At 44.5% G+C, this 18,863-nt stretch overlaps 1 protein-coding gene across 1 annotated transcript in view; it reads left to right on the top strand.

Moving 5' to 3' along the window:
• The window catches only part of NAV2 (neuron navigator 2), a 411,604-nt gene that overhangs the window by 159,382 nt on the left and 233,359 nt on the right, over positions 1 to 18,863 (top strand). The window contains exon 5 of the mRNA XM_030918125.1: positions 7,550 to 7,808. Within this exon, the coding sequence (XP_030773985.1) occupies positions 7,550 to 7,808 (259 nt within the window). The remainder of the gene's footprint in view (positions 1 to 7,549; positions 7,809 to 18,863) is intronic.

The following is an 18,863-nucleotide window of genomic DNA, read 5'->3' as shown; positions in this document are numbered from 1 at the left end:
TGCCCCCTTGGTGAGGGGAGGAAAATATCCTTTCTCCATGATCATCAAACATGGTCTCCCCAAAATGACATTCTGTCATCTAGATCTTCTTATATTTTTTGGAGGTTGGGGAGTGATGAAGATATTAGTGGTAAAAGTGTGAACTGCTGCATTCCTTTGGGAAAGTGGCCCCAACGTCTGCCACATTCTCAAACTTATAACAAGCAAGGGTACTTAGAGCCTTTAATCCTCAAATTTGGCCTTATTCACAATTTCAGGGTACAGGCAATATCTCATTTGACATCATGTTAAATTACAGGAATAGATTTATTAAGAACTTATCACATGTCAGTCACTGAGCTAAGTGCTGTACATATTTATATCTTATTTAGTATCCCCAGCAACCTTATGGGGTCAGTATTAGTATTATCCCCATCATACGGATGAGCAAACCAAGGCCCAAAGAGATTAAGCTACACAGTTAAAAAAAAAAAAAAAAAAAAAAAAAAAAAAAAAAAAAAAAAAGGAGAGCCACAAGATCAGCAGTGGCTAAACTACCCATATCTGCTGATTCAAAGGCCTGATGTGTGCTAATGCACATTACTGTGTATGTTTCTATCCACCTGCATAACTACTAGCAAAGCAGTGTGGTGTATTAAAAAGTAATGTGGATTTAATGCTTTCTGTTTTCCTTTTGAAGATGACTGAGTGCCCTGAGGCTCCTTCTCTGATGAAAAAAACATCAGCAGTTGGAAGGCCTCATAGATACATCTCCACCCTTGCCCAGTCTAAAGCTGGGTTTGCATTCAGGAGGGTGTATGCACCTGTCCTGAAAGCATTTCAGCAGCTCAGGCCTGCCTTGACCCGCCTGCTAGAGAGCCACAGGGAGCCTTTGTTCTAGGGCACAGACAGTGGATGCTTGGGGGCAGAGGCTGCAGGCCCAAGCGAGCCCCATGGAGGTGCTGCTGGTTTGGGGAACTTCCCTGGACTGGGCCTCCCTGCCCCATCAGTTTTCCTGAAGATTGAACCCATCTATTTGCTCTTGGAGATGTGCCAGAGTCCTGTGAGCTTGGGCCTCCCTTTGCCCTGGGGTGATGTTCAAGATCCTCCACCAGCCCTTCCCCAGAACACACCACCGGTCACCGCCATCTGTAAACCTGCCCCTGTGAGGAAGGATGGCCTTTGTCTCTGGCCATTTTGAGAACACCTGGGGTTTGTGCTATCTGGCCCTGAGCCCATCCTCCTGCAATGGAGAAGCGGAGGTTGGGGAGTAAGGCATATTCTATCTAGTTCAGCAAATGTTTCCTGGGCACATCCTGTATGCCAGGCCCAGTGCTAGGCACTGGGGTACATCAGTAATCAAGTCATATTAAACTAACCTTGATTCCAGTTAATAAGAGAGAGCTGTGTTAGTGGTAAGCACAGGATCCAGTGGTGACCAAAGAAAGGCAAATCAACTTTTCCTGGGGCTCTCAGTGGGGCTACACAGAAGTGGTGATGATTCCCCCCAGATTTCTTGGGATCAATAGGCATTTGCCAGACAGAAAAGGAAGGTGAAAGGAAACCTGAACAGAAGATCAGGCATAGGTAATATTAATATGATGGAGGGAAACCTTGCAGACATTGTGTACACAAAAGTAGGAACATCCTTCCAGGGGGAAGGACTGTATGCTTTGAAGTGAAACCAGTTGCTGATTTGATTAGCTCAGTCCTGGGTGTGCTGCCCTGATGACCAGAGATCTAGGTACTGAGTTTGCTCCTCCTCTCATCCCAAGCTAGAAAGCAGGAGGTCTTTCTGGACCTGTAGGGCAAAAGCAGCAGGTGGAATGTTTCCATTTCCTCCTACCTATATTACCTGAGTATGGCATTGACTGGGACTTTCAGTTTCTGTTTCTTAGCAGAAGGGGCACCATAGGCTCTGCTCCCACCCTCTCATCCCACTTCTCCTGTGGGTAGAGTCATTGGCAGACTTGGAGAGCAGCAAGAACACAGAGGGCTGACGAGTGGAGGGGCAAGTTAAGTGGTGGATGCCGGTTATGCAGCCAGCCCAACTGCAGGGACAATGCTGCAGGATCCACAGTCCTTAATCAGCTGGGTGAACCTCACACAACCATGGCTCAAGGGAATTGAATAGGAGTTCTGTAGCTCTGTGGTCTGCACAGCCCTCCCTTTGGCTTTTAATCCCTTATACCCTACAAAGCAGGTTTCTTTGTATTAGAATCTATTTCAGCACTTGTGCCATAGTAAACCAAGCCTGAAGTTTCTCTTTAAAAATATTGAAAGAAAATAACTCCTATTTATCTTACTCTTCATTCCTGGCATTACCTACAGCATCTATGCAGATTAGGACCAGCCAATGGGAAGAAAGCGATTAGTCCGAACCCAAAGAAAGTGGAGTCAAGGCAATACTAATTCAAATAGAAATTGGAATTTGAGAATATGGCCTATGCAATTTGCTTTTCTGTTGCCACAAGAGTGACCACAGGAAGAGAAAGAACAGGGCTCCAGTTTGGGTTTAGCCACAACTGGCTAGTGTCTCCTTGGGCAAGTCAGTTCTCTCTAAATCTACATGTTTTTCCTTCTCTAGAAGTCCAGAGGGCGAGGTTAATCAGATACAAAATAGTAACTCCTTTTCCAAAGCCTTGGGGAATGTCATGAGGGAAACATTCTTGTGGGGCTTTGGGGTTTTTTTTAGGCTTCCTGTGGAGCTGGCTTACCAAGCCTCATGGAACAGACAAATACCATTTGGAAATATGGAAAGAATATAATTCTAGCTATTTTGGATACTGTCTGTTATAGACCACCCAAGGTAGAAACTGTGTGGCTGTCAGCACATTCAGCACTCTTGAGTTTTTGAAATCGGAAAAGAAAATTAAACAGTTATAATGTCCATCAATTGGTGAATGGATAAACAAAATATGGTGTATCTATATGACAGGAATATAAAAACTGATAAATGCTCTAACGTGGATGAACCTTAAAACATTATGTTAAGTAAAAGAAGCCAGACGCAGGCCTGGCGCAATGACTCACGCCTATAATCCCAGCACTTTGGGAGGCCGAGGTGGGTGGATCACCTGAGGTCGGGAGTTCAAGACCAGCCTGGCCAATGTGGTGAAACGCCATCTCTACTAAAAACACAAAATTAACCGGGCGTGGTGGCACGCACCTATAATCCCAGCTACTTGGGAGGCTGATGCAGGAGAATCACTTGAACCCAGGAGGCAGAAGTTGCAGTGAGCTGGGATCACGCCACTGCACTGCAGCCTGGACGACAAAGCGAGACTCTGTGTCAAAACAAACAAACAAAACCAGATGCAAAAAACTATATACAGATGCTCCTCAACTTACCCTGATAAACCCACCATAAGTTGAAAATAAATGCATTTAATACATCTAACCTACTGAACATCATAGCTCAGCCTAGCCTACCTTAAATGTGCTCAGAACACTTGAACACTTACATTAGCCTATAGTTGGGCAAAATCATCTAACACACAGCCTATTTTATAATAAGGTGTTAAATATCTTACGTAATTTATTGAATACTATACTGAAAATGAAAAACAGAATGGATGTATGGGTACTTGAAGTACAGTTTCTACTGAATGTCTGTTGCTTTCACACCATGGTGAAGGTGAAAAATTGTAAGTAAAACCATCGCTAGTTGGGGACCATCTGTATCGCATGATTCTATTTATGTGAAATATCCAGAAAAGGCAAATCTGTCGAAACAGAAAGCAGATCACTGGTTGCCTGGGAGTGGGTTTGGGGATTGATTGTAAATGAGCACAAGGAATCTTTTTAGGATGATAGAAATACTTTCTAAATCTAGAATTTGCTACATTTACTAAATATCATTAAATTGTACACTTAATTTTATGAACTTACACCTCAGTAAAACTGTTTTAAAAACCAGAAAGATTACCATTGCGTTTTCTCTAATGTTAGATCATTCGTGATTTTCCTTTCTGGTCACCAGTGACTGTGGCATACAGGGATGAGCAGAGAGAATGGACCACTTCTCAGGCTTCCTTTGGGTGAAGAGCTCTGTAGTGGGTTCTGAGGAGGCTACAGGTAAAATGGCCACATTTTCTCAGCCAAAAAGGGAAGTACAGAGTTGGGCAGTATCCTAGGTGCACTCGTTTTCTCATTTATTGTTTATTTTATTTTATTTGTTATTTATTTATTTATTTATTTTGAGATGGAGTCTTGCTCTGTCACCCAGGCTGGAGTGCTGTGTCGCAATCTCGGCTCACTGTAACCTCTGCCTCCCGGGTTCAAGTGATTCTCCTGCCTCAGCCTACCGAGTATCTGGGACTACAGGTGCCCACCACCATACCTGGCTAATTTTTTTGTATTTTTAGTAGAGATGGGGTTTCACCATGTTAGCCGGGCTGGTCTCGATCTCTTGACCTTGTGATCTGCCTGCCTCAGCCTCCCAAAGTGCTGGGATTACAGGAGTGAACCACCATGCCTGGCCTCATTTTCTCATTTAATCTTCAATTAATTCTCATAACAATCCTATAGGAAAGGTACAGTAGGACATATGCTCATTTTAAAGAAGAAAACCGAGGCTCAGAGAGTTTGAATCCTGTAAAATCTCAAAGTGTATAAATGATGAACTGTAGAGATTTAACCACAAGTTTTTCTGGCTCCAAAAAATGAGAGATCTTTGTTATAAAAATGCTGCCTCCTAAGAGGAAGTATATTGGAGGAGCACTATAGTCTCTGACAAATGAAAGAAATGTTTTAGGGAACAATGGCCATTCTGATCAGTAAACGACTAAATGACCATGGTAGGTAGAGAATACAACAGGACTGGCTCTGTTTGTCTGCACTGGGATTGGGCTGGTAGGTTATGGAGGGTGCTGATGTGAACATGCCTACTTTTTGCAGTGGATGACCCCTGATCCTCTGGGTATGCTGAATTGTTAGTTCCTCTCCTCTTGTTTTTTTCTCGCATGGTTAAAAAAAAATGCATCATGGAATATTTGACATCCCAGAAAAATAAAGAATACTCAAATACCTACCAGCTAGCTTAATAAATAAAACATGATGGCTATACAAGTAAGCCAAGTTACACAGTGTTAGAAAACTGGACCCTGAGTCGGAAAACCTAGATTCAAATCCCAGCTCCAGTGTTTATTACCTTGGACAAGTCATAAAACCTTTCTGAGCTTCTGTTTCCCCTTATGTGAAAGAGGGATAATCCTACTCACTTCCCATATTGTAAGGATTAAATGAGATCATGCATGTAAAGAGCTTAGCCTGATACACACTGGTTAATAATAGCTCTTATTGTTATAAACTATATGACTTGATAACTGTAAAAGGCATTAAAAATAAATCTTACATAGATTTCATCTATCCCATCCCCATAATTAACAGTACTTTCTCCCTTCAGTGAATTCAGTTTTGAGGGGAAATTGTTTTCTTAACCTTAATAGGCACTAACTTGTATGTCAGCCCTTGCTTGGCTTACCTTGATTCTGTCCCTAGCTCTTGTCACTGCCCAGTTGGGTGACTATAGATATGTCACTTCACCTTGTGGGCCTTTGTTTTCCCATAAGTAAAGTGAGTAGCTAGCTGAATTATTTCATCCAAGCCTCACACTCTGATTCTCATGTACCACTGAGAACATTTGGAATCAGAAGTGGAACATGCTACAGGTGTGTGCCTCTCCTTTGGTTTCTTTAGTATGGAGAGGGAAGCATGGCTGAAGGATTAAAGCTGAATTACCAAAAGAGACTGAGGGGCTGGCCCACCCCTTGGGCGTTTCTCTGCTTCACACATCACACAGAGTGGTTTATACACAGTGACTTTGCATCCTGGCTTGCCACATCAGTCCTGGCTACCAACTGTGGTCTGGTATAATTAAGAGCTCCCCACTCCCTGGCTTTCATTCTCAAAAGAATCATAGTTAACACAATAGATTAAAAGGTCACCATAGTAAAAACTGTCATTTTTAAGGTATGAAGCTGGAACTGTATGAGACTCTCATTCAGGATTCTGGGGTTGTAGTCATATAATAACCAAGACGAGTGAAGGACTTCACTGTTTAAAGTGCGCTTTTGCCTAAATGCTCCCATTTGTTCTGCAAAAGAACCTTGTGCAATGGGGCAAAGTGGTGTCCGTATTGCCTTTTTACTGAGGCCCAGAGAGATTAAGTGACTTGCGTGGGGTTGCACAACCAGTAAGTGATAGGAATACAGATTGGAACTCATGGCTTAGGTTTTCCAAATGCTGTGCCCCTGTCTGCTTTATCCTGTGATAAAATCTGCTAGCTCCCAGAGTAGGGTGTGAAGGCTGGATTCTAGAAGTTTGTATTGTCAGTTTCTTCAGCGCCTGGAGAATGGGATGCTCCAAGGGGAAGTAATTCAGCCTGACCTAATCAGCAAATCACATCAGGCCAAGGCACTGGCAGGGCACACTTCCTTTTCTGCATGGAATGGAGCTTGCTTCTGAAAGGACTCCATTCATACTTTCTGCCCCTCAACTAAGCCTTGGAGGAAATTCTTGTTCCTTCACTAACAGCCTGTTTCCCAGCCCGGGGCTAACCTGTAAGTGTGCATTACCTACCCTTCTAACAAGGCCTTTGAAGCTTTCTTGCTTCACATCTCTCTTTCCTCCCTTGCCAGTTAAGAAAAACCCATTCCAGAGTGATAGGAAAGCAGAGAGTGCTGAGTATGTTTGCCCCCAAGGTTCCTTGTCCTCTGTCCCTCATGCTCAGTGGCCCCAGAACTTCACTCTTAGGGTTTGCTCAGACACTGGCCATCTGCATCTAGTGTTAACTGCATAGAAAGGAGGGATCTCCCAAGGAGAAGCCCCTCGTGAGCCATGGCCTTTGCCTGTGAGTAAATATTTTATTCTCCTCTGCAACTCTTTATGCATGCCTTGAGGCAAATGCATTTTAACATTGAAAAATACTGTCTGGAATAAAAACAAACATTTATTCCCACTCTGTTCTAATTTCTTTTAATGTAGGGAATATTTTGTATGAGTCCATTATGGAAGCAAGTCCTTCTAGCCTGTCCTATACCCACCCCAAATTAGAGTTATTTGTTCAGCAGATGAGGGACACAGAGCCACATATTTGAGAGTAGAATGACTGGGGAAAGCAGAGCACACAGATCATGGAGTGGGACTTCAGCCACTTGGCACACTCATTGTGGCTTGAAGCTTAGAACATGGACTTGGCAGAAGCCAAGTGCACTGTGAAGACCCATGAGCTTCCCCCAGTGCCAGAGTTCCTCCATCCCCTGCCTGTAGAACAAGCACAGTCTTGCTCGAAACGCTTGCTTTTTCAGTGGTGTCCTTACTGAGAATTTCCTCTTGGCACCTACCAGACATCTAGTTGCAACTTGCCTCCTGTATCCACTCTAATCCTAATGGCGAGAATAAGCTAATTTCTTTGTGGTATAGGCCGATTTTAATTGACTGTGATACCAATGAAGTGTTCAAAGCCTGTCATATCCTAAAGAAATCAAACTCACGTGCAGGCTGAAACAGCCTGTTGAACAGGAAGAAGAGCTCCCCATCTGACAAGAGTCTCTTTATTGTCTTGCAGAGATCAGGAATGGAAACCTCAAGGCCATTCTAGGCCTCTTCTTCAGCCTCTCCCGATACAAGCAGCAGCAGCAGCAGCCCCAGAAGCAGCACCTCTCCTCACCTCTGCCACCCGCCGTGTCCCAGGTGGCCGGGGCCCCCTCCCAGTGCCAGGCTGGCACCCCTCAGCAGCAGGTGCCAGCCGCTCCCCAAGCCCTGTGCCAGCCTCACCAGCCAGCACCACATCAGCAGTCAAAAGCACAAGCTGAAATGCAGTCCAGGTGGGGGCTCCTTGCCAACTGATGGTTCTGTTTCTCAGGCATCTTCCTCCACACCAACCAATCTCTAGGCTATCCTCTATGGGTTTTTCATTTGTGTTTCTTCAAGGCTGAGAGCTACTGGTGGTTAGTGAGAAATTAGCATGGCCTTGAAATGGATACAGTGAGGAGCCCTTCTTGTGTCTGGCAGAGATGTATACTTTTATAGGTCAGAGTTGCCAGCAGCCAAAGCTAATTAGCTGCTCCTGCTATTACTCTGGCCTATTACACACATGCTTGTAGGCAGTAAACAGCCCCTAAAATAGACTTCAAACCCCTTTTGTGTGTCTGCCTACAAGCCAAATGTTCAGTGTTATACATGAGAGTAGTTTTACTTAGTGGAGGTAAAAGTTCTATTCCAGTGGATGCCTCTGCTTTGCCAGAAGAGAAATATAGAAGGCACTGAAGAAAGGTGGCAAGGGAAGGGGGCAGCCATCCCTGAGCAGGGCAGCATCACCTAATGGGAGCAATTACCATTAAATGTGACTGTTGTGTTGAACTGCCATGGGGAGAGTCCCACAATGCAGCAGTGGTCTGCAGGGTTAGGGCCTGAATTTTGTTCCCAGGGGGACTGACGTTTGCCAGTCATACTCACCAGGTACAAGCCAATTGTCACTGTAGTTACCATCTACTGTGCTACAATGGAAATAACATCACTTTGTAAAACTTTTGTCTTAATGGCAGAAAAAAATAGGAAGACTTTAGGCACTAGAGAGTTCTTGACTCGAGGTCAAGTTCTACAGAAAAGTTCATACTGTTTTCTTTTAAGCCACAAGACTTCAGCTATAAACCCTAAATGTCACTGATCAGATTGATTGCTTGATTTCATCCAGTGTGTGCTGAAGTGTAATGGCCTTTCCTTTTCATTCCCCCAAAGCACCAGCATTAATAATCATAAGGCTTCTCACACACCTTGATATACCTTTTATTACCCGTTGTAGTTAGGCAGAGCACAAAGCTGCTCCAACACAGCTGCTGCCTTATAGACAGTTACAGCCTTCTTTTTTCCCCATGAGAAGTGCTATTTCCCAGTTGTGATGGTGTTAAAACCAGCAGTGATGGGTGTAATGTAAATCAGGCCCCGTAATTAATTATCTAATTATATCCAGTTTGCATTATGGAAATTTGTGGGGTGGGAGAGATGCCTGGACTAGCAATGAGGAACAGACAGCCTAGCAGCCAGTTGCCGAACCCTTTCCCTGGAGAACTGCCTGAGTGGGAGTCACTCCCAGTCAGAGCTTCCCTGATGGACATGGATGATTTAAATGATCAGGGCATCATTTCCCAGACTGCATTCTGCCGAGTGCTTATTGCCTGGGATGTTAACTTGGGTCATATTGCAGGAGATGAGTTCTGTGGCGGGGGGGAAATATTGGGAGATAATTTGGGTTAAATTGTTATATGGCTGTCATTGTAGGTCTACTCAGATCCTTGAACCTGCCAATATGCATTTGTTTATTTAATTGGTATTAAGCCTCCCATGTGCCAGACACTGTTCTAGGCACTTGGGAGTCAAGAATGAATGAGATTGCCAAGGTGCCTGCTCTCCTATGCTCCTGGAGGAGGCAGACAAACAAGCACATGAACAGGGAAGGAAACTATCAGATAGTGGTGAGTATTATAATAAGACGATGGGATTCAAAGGGGCTGGGTTGCTAATTTAGGTTTGGTTGATAGAAAGGTCTCTCTAAGCACATGAATGGTAAGCTTGGTGTGTTGGAAGAGCATAAACATGGTTATTACAGCTTAGTAGGGGAGGAGAGGGACCAGTGATAAGGTGGTTTGGAAGGAGAGAGGGCCGCTACCATTTATGTGGATGACGGTGTGACCTGTGGTCCCTGGAGCTGTGCATTGCTATGGTATTCCGGCCCTGTCATAGAGTGCCAGTTAAACTGGATAGGGTTTGGACTCCATTCTAAGGGTGACAGGAAGCCATGGGAAAGTCTTAAAGTAGTAGAAAGACTTGATCTGATTGGCAGGTCAAGAAATCCACCTTTGCTCCTCTTTGGAGAATGAGATTGTGGAGGAGCAAGAATGGAAGGAAGGACCCCAGTTGAGAGGACTTTGCAATCCTATAGATAAGTTGGGTCAAGGTAATAGAAGCAGAAATGGAGATGAACAATTCTGAATCCTTAGGCAGTTGAGCCAAGAGGCATGCAAACAGATTAACTCTCTGGAGTGACGGAAAGAGAGGAATCACAGCTAAAGCCTAGATTCCTGGTTTGAACAGTTAAGTAAGTGGTGGTATTATTCTTTGAGATGAGGAAGCCGGGGAGAGCAGGTATGCATTATGAATGTTCAGACAGGCGGTGACACAGAAAGGAGCATTCTACAAACTTGGCCACAGCACCCTTCTTATTTTATAGAGCATCTCACTGCATAGGGTTCCAAGGAACATGCATTGAGAAATACTGGTTTATGCCACTGAGCTTTGCTAGCCTGAGGCATCCATTTCCATGGTAGGCATTTGTTTTCTTAAAATAACCAGATATTCCAGTCAGAGCACCCATCTCCCAGTACGCCAAGACATCCTACTACTAACAAGTGCTTTACCTAAAGAAGAGCCAAACTTACTTGAGTCAGGTTTTTACATTCATTTATTCCAACTACAAAGTGTCCTGTCATCATGGCCCACCACCTACAGTGGTGACATGGACTGGGCTTTGGAGTTGCTGTATGTTCTCACCCGTTCATCTTGCCCAGGTTGGGTTAATTCTGCAGAAGGCTGGTTTTATTCACTATATCCTGATACTTTCTAATTTTATTTCCAAAGGATAATCTTGTTCTCAAGGTCTAGGGATATGCTATCCCATGCTAACACTCTGGCTATAAATTTAAGAATGATAAAATTACATCAGTGTCTTGGTCTCCAAATTCTATATTTGATAACCAAAATTCCAAGGGTAGTGGTTTGGACCCTTGATTATGAATGTCAAATGTTGATGCCAACCCCCCACATGCCAGGTTTGTTTTGTTTTTTCCGTTAGAACTCTGCCTAAAAACTATTTTGAAGCTACCTAGTTTCAGCACCCCGGGAGGTAGCAAATACTAAAGCTTGGACAACTTTCCGTGAAGTTTGCTAGTAAAGGAGCTATGGAAGTTGGCTAAGAAAATCTGAGAATTTCTTTGCTCCACTGGCGTGAAGGAATCAGAGCAAATCCTCCATGACAGCCTCATAGAGGTTCACTTTGCCTCCTCACCTTAGCGCATCTCACAACATGGTGGCCAAGAACTTAATCCACATTTCACCCTGTGAAATTTCCCCCGGTCTAGAGTTCAGGAGAGGAGCATAGTCTCCAGGAATTGCTTTTTTTCTCCATCTGTGTCTACACAGATAATCAGTATTCAGTTGTTAAGGAATAACCCAGAAAATGACTTTATATTTTCCTCTATTCTCCTCTGTCTCTTCACTGCCTAAGACTAGTAAAACCAATAAATTATTTCTTACCTCAGATCCTTTTATGAACGTGGCACAGGATGTATAGATGCAAGAAAGATAAATATTTCTTTCATAAAGCAGTAAATAAGTTTAACTTTTTCTTTTATAAAGCCTAACTAAAATTCTTCATGTGTACCAATTTGTAGTACAGGAAAAACAGAATTTAGTGAGTTTAACAAGCATTAAACGGTCATTTCTATAGCATTAAAAGCAAAAATTTCCAAGATCAGCAACATCTGGGTATAGATTTGCAAACATCTATGCCCTTGTTTTGGGTCACCTTTATGGGATACTGAGGACATTCATCTGAAAAACACCCCAGTAGAACAAGCATGTGAAATAGAAACATCTCAATACTTTAGAAAGGCATAAAGTTGGTTTACTTGTCAAGGACCCCATAGTTTGAGAATAAGGCCTTAAGAAAGACATTTGATGTTTAAAGAAACACACACATGGATGCATACACACAATCATGCTTAGATAATCTTAACAGCAGTTTCTTCACATTGGAAATCTATCAAATCAGTAAAATGAGACCTAGAAATAAAGCTGCATGTCATAGAAAACAGTGAGCAGGGGGAAAGAAACAGCAACATCCCCGCTGTCAGAAGACTCTTTGGATTTGTGTGTCTAACGTATCTTCTCTCTCCTCACTCAGCTCTTCTACTTTTTTCTTTCCTATCATGCAGTGCATCATCCAAGGACTCATCTCAAAGCAAAATCATCCGCTTCACTCTGGGTCAGAAAAAGATCTCTAGGTTAGACTTTCTCTGTGTCCTGCAAAGCATGGTTTAATCCCAACCCACTGTTCCATTGTTCCCTCTGCTCTGGCTGAGTTTCCCTTTGGTCCTCTCCCCGTTTCATGTTTGCAGTTCGAGAAAACTAAACGTGCTTTGGCTAATGGTCCCATGGTGCAGAGCTTTGAAAGTGGCCATGGGATTGTTGCAAGTGTGTGAGGGGGGAGTGACAGAGTGCAAGTGAGATTGAGGTGTACATGACGTTTCACATTTTCTTGACGTTTGGCTTTGACTGCTTTGTCATCCGAATCCATTCTGATTTAGGTAAAGGTGAGTTTCTACACAGTTTTTATAGTGGTTTTATGATGAGTTTGCTCCCTGCTTTGTCCTGGCCCTAATCCCACCTCACCTGCATCTCATTTATGTGTGTTGTGCTTTGTGTTGTTGTTAAAATTACTAATGTGGGTTTGGTTTTCTCTTGAGTTATAAAGACCTGAGCGTGAATCCATATTGGGCAGAGGAGACAAAACACCAAGGCAGCTATGTCTCATTTTTGTTTCTGGATGCTCTTAGGTGCCGTGGAGACCGCCTCAGTTCCCTGAAAATAAAAAATATCCTTGCTCATGAGCTAGTTCTCTTAATTCAGACTTTAACCTGTCTGCTGCCTCCTAGAAGGACCCATTCTATGGTATGGGAAAAGCCAGTTACATCACGTTGCATCATTGCTTCTACTGTTATTTTAAAGGTACCAACAGCTAACATTTATTGAATGCACTAATTCAAATGCATCATCTTATATCATCCTCATGCCAGGCTTCATGAGGTAGGTCATATTATTATCCCCGTTTCACAGATGAGGAAACTAAAATTTAGAAAGTTAGGTCATCGTGCCCAAGGCCACACACATAAAAAATGGACGAACCAGGATTTGAACACAAGTGGTCTAACTCAGAACCCTCACTATAACCACAGTGCTACACTCTCTTCCCCCGCCTCTCCCGCCCCCGCTTCAATTCTGGTATCTCTGGTTGTTGAGGCTGCTTTTTAAAATCTTGTGTTTCAACCACTTCTCTTGGCTTTTTCTCTCACACTGTACTTGTGGCATCCTAACAGAAATTGCTGCTGGGGTAGAATCTCCTCCTTATTATGACTGGTATTTATTTATTTATTATTTATTTTTTTTGAGATGCAGTCTCGCTCTGTCACCCAGGCTGGAGTGCAGTGGTGCAATTTTGGCTCACTGCAAGCTCCACCTCCCGGGTTCACGCCATTCTTCTGCCTCAGCTTCCGGAGTAGCTGGGACTACAGGCGCCCACCACCACACCCGGCTAATTTTTTGTGTTTTTAGTAGAGACTGGGTTTCACTGTGTTAGCCAGGATGGTCTTGATTTCCTGACCTCATGATCTACCCACCTCGGCCTCCCAAAGTGCTGGGATTATAGGCGTGAGCCACCACACCCAGCTGACTGGTATTTTTCATTGAATTCTTATTTAAGGGGAAAGGGAAATCCATACTCATATCTGTCTTAATTTCTCACAAATACATACTGAATAACTGCTCACTTGCTGCCCCAGTGTATTAGCCTCTAGGTGCCTTTCCTTAGCCAGAGTTTGCTTTTTTTTTTTCTTTTTTTTTTTTTAAGACAGGGTCACACTCACTCTGTTGCCCAGGCTGGAGTGCAGTGGCGCTATCATGGCTCGCTGCAGCCTTGACTTCCTGGGCTCCAGCAATCCTCCCACATAGCTAGGACTATAGGCACATGCCTCCACACCTAGCTACTTTTTTTTTTTTTGTATAGGTGGGAGGTGGGGTCTCAATGTTGCCCAGGCTGGTCTCCAACTAATGGGCTCAAGCAATCCTCCCTCCCGCCTTGGCCTCCCAGGGCGCTGGGATTACAGGTGTGAGCTGCTGAGCTGCCGAGCCTAGAGTTTGGTTTTCTAAAGTGCTTACACTTGGGGACAACCAGGTCAGGCTCTGCCTGGCTGGCAAGGGAGAAACCGCATGGCACTGCGCTTCTCCATAGAGCAAGTCAGCGTGTTACCTAGACTCAGTGGAGGAGGACAGTAGGGAACCTAAGTTTGTCACCGCTTCTGGTAGCCATGCAGAAAGTGGCTGCTTTCCCTGACAACACCAGGCCCAAGTCAGAGCGGACACCCACTGCTCTGGCAAACTGGTCCTTTCCTAGTTAATTTGAATGTCACACAGATGCACATACATAGGAAAGGAAAGGGGAGGGATGAGCTGGGAGGAAACCTGAAATTTAGTGCCTGTTCCCACGATGTGCTCAGTCCTGCAAGATAAAGAAAACAGGAGCTAGCTGGGGAAATATCTAAATGGAAGCACATGCCCATCCCGTGAATGATTTGTTATCAGTCCCAGATGATGGAAGGAGGCAGTGGAAAGAGAGGAAGCACTGGAAGATGAGGGCGTGTCAACCCTGTCCTGAGGCTGGGCTGGGCACAGTGCTTCTAGGTTTACCCTAAGCCAAGATCTGGCTTTCCCTTAGTGTCATATCCGCCACTTACAGTTTCTTTGAGATACGTTTTCATCTCTGCTGAGGCCAACGAAGGGATGCTTCTTTGTTTCAAATGAAGCCTTCAAAGGCTCTTCCTTGCCTTCTCTATACTCCCCTTTCCCCACCCCCAGCCTTAAGCAGGATCCTGTGAAGAATTTTAGCTGATCAAGCACCACGAAGCACAGCAGTAAAGTTTGGTTGCCAAAAGAAGCAGTCCTACTCCTTCTGGCAGAGTAGGCCACCTCCCCTGGAGCTCTGGAAATAGGTCTTTTGCTGGAGACCAAGCATTGATGGAACAGCTGCCAGAGCCCAACACTTTGATGGGCACCAGTGGTATTGAGAATAATGGGAAGCCTCACCTTTGAATCTGGATGTGGGGAAGGGGCATATGGAGGGAATCGATATGAGGGTGAAAGCTCTCCATGGACTTCTGCCTTTGACCACTCTTATTGCCCCCCCCACCCCCAGCCTCCCTGGTGAGACCAGGGAGGCTTATTTTACCTGCAGGAGGCAGAGAAACATAGTGGCTATGAGGTGCAGGTAAACCTAAGTGAAGGCCCATCCTTACCACTTGCTGATGGTGTTACCTGGGCAAATGATTTGATCTCTATGAGCCTGGGTTTCCTTATTGGCCAAATGGCGTAGTCTTGCCTTGCTCACAGCGTTATGAGGCTTAAATAAAGTCATTTTATTAATAATTATAAATTAATTAATAAAGTCATTCCTTATTCCTGACATATAATCAGTTCAAGTTTGGCAGTGTTGGGTTCATCTGGGCCAGGGAAGGCAACCAGAATGCCTCTAGAAAGTCCCGCAGAATTGATCTGTATGCAACTGTCTTGTGGAAAAGAGGCAGTGGGGTTAGCAGTTTGATCCTGGCTGCCCAGCTGCTGGATTGAAAAGCAGATGCCATGGAAATGAGAGAGATTTAGTATTTAATCATCTCGCCTGGCAAAAGCATCTCTGATTATGACTGCGCCCCCCCCCAAACCCCCCAAACCCCGGCATGTGCACACAAGCTGCCATCCTTCCTGGGAGGGGCCATCCTCTGCCTCCAGCCTTTGAAGTGGTTTTGAGGGGAAGAACTGCTTTTTTTGCCATCAGCACGTACATCACGTGGAGCAGAGGAGCCGGGATGCACTCGTAGGTTATGTGCTGGGAATGATAGTTTTACTGCCCTGCTTAATTGGCTCTGCACACGTTGGAGAAATTGACCATGGCTCTAACAACAGCAGGATTGTTCCCCCACCTCTTACACCACTTCCCTTAAGCTTAATATTTTAAAAACCCAACATGTATATGTTTCAAAGAACCCGTCTGTGTTCTTTGTTATTTGTAACTGTTTGGACATACAGTGATTATGAGAGGTCAAGTTCCTCTTGAGAAGGAGCTATTGGGACTTTCTTGTGCTGTAGGGGACACAAGATTGACCTGCCATGCTCCCCTCTTGCCACACTGCCTCAGTAAGGCAGGCCCAGCAGGCAGCATCTGTTGTGATACCTGCAGCTGTTCCACAGGAGCCAAGACCTAGCTCTTCAGCAAATAGGTATTCTAATGCTCCAGATGGCAGATGCTTCCAGACTGGAGGTTGATAGACATTCCCATGATACACAAGGATGTTAACAATAATGAATTTCAAAATGTTAGCCAGAGGCCTCAGGTCTGCGCCAGTGGTAAACAAGAAGATATTCTGCTTTTCAACTCTACCTATGCTCTTAGCCTTCTTAATTAACACCATACCCCTGGAGGGCAGGACAAAGTCCAAGCTCCATAGTGTAGCATACAAGGTCTTCCCTGCCCTGCCCTGCTTGCTTCTCTAGCCTCATTTCCTCCCACTCTGTCCCCCGAGTCCCAGCACACAGCAGCACTTTCTTTCCCCTGTACTTTCTACAGGCTTTCCCTTGAAGTGGCATGCTCTGCCCCCTGCTTTCCCATCCTCTACTCACATTCCCATTCAGCATGCTGGACTTGCTCTGGGGTCTTCTATGCACTACCTTTCCTGATCATCTCACCAACCTCCAAGATTTTCATTTCCTTCTCTGAATACCTTCTGAACTTCACGTATTTTATCAATACATGTGTAATCTAGATGTCAGCTGGGGTCGACAAGCCCCTTGAGATCTGGGTAAGATTGAACATTCTAGCTCTGCCTCTTTGAGTTTGTAGAAAGTCCAGTGGCCTCCCAGGTTTGCTTGGGTGTCTCAGGTTCTCGTGGTCACCTTTGGCTTTGAAATCCTGCCCTTGAACTCTAGTACTTATAAGTTCAGTCTGAATTAGTTCAGTTTGTGGATGGACTCATCATCCCAAGAGATGTTTTGGTTCCCTCCTGGGTGAGTCCAGGCTTAGCTTTTTTTCTTTCTTCCCACCTGCCACACAGTCATTATGGCCTTTGTTTGTGAACCAAATATTGTTGAAAATGTCAGACCCAGGGGGCTTACTTTGGAGCAAGCAACGATCTGAGCCCATTTACAACAGAACCTAAGTGTTAAACTACAGAGTTAACATAGATTCTCTCTGAATGGTGGGAAAAAGTACATGATCTCCATCCAGTTTTCTGATTTGATGAAGTTCAGGGAGCCGTCCTGTCTAAGGTGTGGAGGTGATAGTGGTCAGGGGTGGACAGGAGCTGGCTTGAGCTTTGTGGTGGCTTTTGATGGCTATATGCAAGCCATTCTCCCTTAGCCATGTCAGCTGTCCTCACAGTCCTCAAGAACTCCTTTTCCATGTTCCAGAAGGCTTGGCACAATGCTGGAGCCATTTGAACAATGTGCTGCTCCCATCAAAAGAGCAGCTAGCCACTGACTCAGTGAAAAGAATCTCACCACGACAACTCAAGGGAAACCCAGAACTGTCTTAGTCCAAAACCAGGGATGTTTCATTCCAGAGAGTGGAGCCCACAGATACCCCAAGTGTAAGATCTCAGTCAGCCACAGATATTTGGATTGAGTAGTTTCTCTTCTGGAATGTTCCTAGGGAGATGATGAGCCCTGCTTGCCAAAGCCTATCTTGCCTCTTTGAAAATGTTCATCTCAGACTCTTGTATATTATTTTTGTCCAGTTCTCTCTGATACTTTAACCTAGACTCATCTGTTTTCTTCTTGATTTATCCAATTATTTCTGGTGCCATAGCATGTTTCTTTTATGCCAATGTCCAATCCCTTCATGAACCTGTGTTCGGTGGAGAAGACGAGAAAGGAAACTACCATACGGTGGCCAGACATTAAGCCATTTCAGATTTACAGCTGTACCCAATGGTATAATTGTTAACTATTGGGTATAACTGTAAATCATTATTCATCATTATTCTAAAGTTACAGGTAAGGAATATGAATCTCAGAGAAGTTATGAGGCTGCTCCAGGGTCTTGTGTATGGAAAAAACCTGTGTTCTATCCATTACACCGTGCTGTCTCACAGAGGACCAGACTGTCTACCTGATTCAAGGTTGTATCTTTCCCATCCTATGCTTTGATTGTTTCCCTCTATCCTGTCCTAAAAATCTGCTGTGGTTCAGCCTAGGGTCAGCACAGTGGGGGCTCTCCAGCAACTCTGAAAGGAATGCATCTTTCCCCTCTTCATTGCTTTTTGCTTCCCTGCCCTTTGCAAATTCCACACTTTGGTAGAATACTGTGACCTGCATTCTCCTACACCACTTAATACCATTGCTGTGACATCATCTTGGAACAAGTCCATAATCCTTTTCTAGGCCTATCTGTGGGCATAATGATTCCCGAAGACTATGTCTGGTTTAAAAAGTCCAGCCCAAGGGAGGTCCAGATCTTCACCTGCAGAAGCTCTTCTATTGCATGTGAGTAATCAGATAGCACTGACTTGAAGGATTTGCAGAACATTGTTTGCATTGGAGGCAGAACCAAGAGGTACTAAGATCCCACTGCTGGACCTCCTTTGCCAGATGTGCTAGCCACATCTGGTCCCCAAACACAGGCACTGGCACTGCTGGTATTTTGTACTCCATTCTGTGCCTGTCTTTGTGGAGTGAATGTCCTCTCCAAACAAGATGGGGTAAATTAAGTAGGGGACAAATCCTTGCAGTGCAGTGGGAAGTAATTCTCACTGCAACATGTTGCGGGGAAGAGCTAACCCCCTTCCTTCTCTCCCAGCTCCCAGTCAGGGAATTGGGCCAGCTTCTTTTTAACTATATAAATTTTACAGTCCCCTCACACCAGCTCATGTTCTCTGTTTACTCTACAACCATCTTTCTTGCCCAGCCAACAAGAAAAAGTTTAAAGTGATTGCCTGGTTATATCTAAAATGCTTCCAGACTGTAGACTTCTTTGGTGCTTACAGATTTGCATGGAAAGAGAAGGC

This window comes from Rhinopithecus roxellana, chromosome 15 (assembly GCF_007565055.1).
Source record: "Rhinopithecus roxellana isolate Shanxi Qingling chromosome 15, ASM756505v1, whole genome shotgun sequence".
In the NCBI taxonomy this organism is placed as follows: domain Eukaryota; kingdom Metazoa; phylum Chordata; class Mammalia; order Primates; family Cercopithecidae; genus Rhinopithecus; species Rhinopithecus roxellana.
This window is presented reverse-complemented; position numbering and strand designations above follow the sequence as displayed.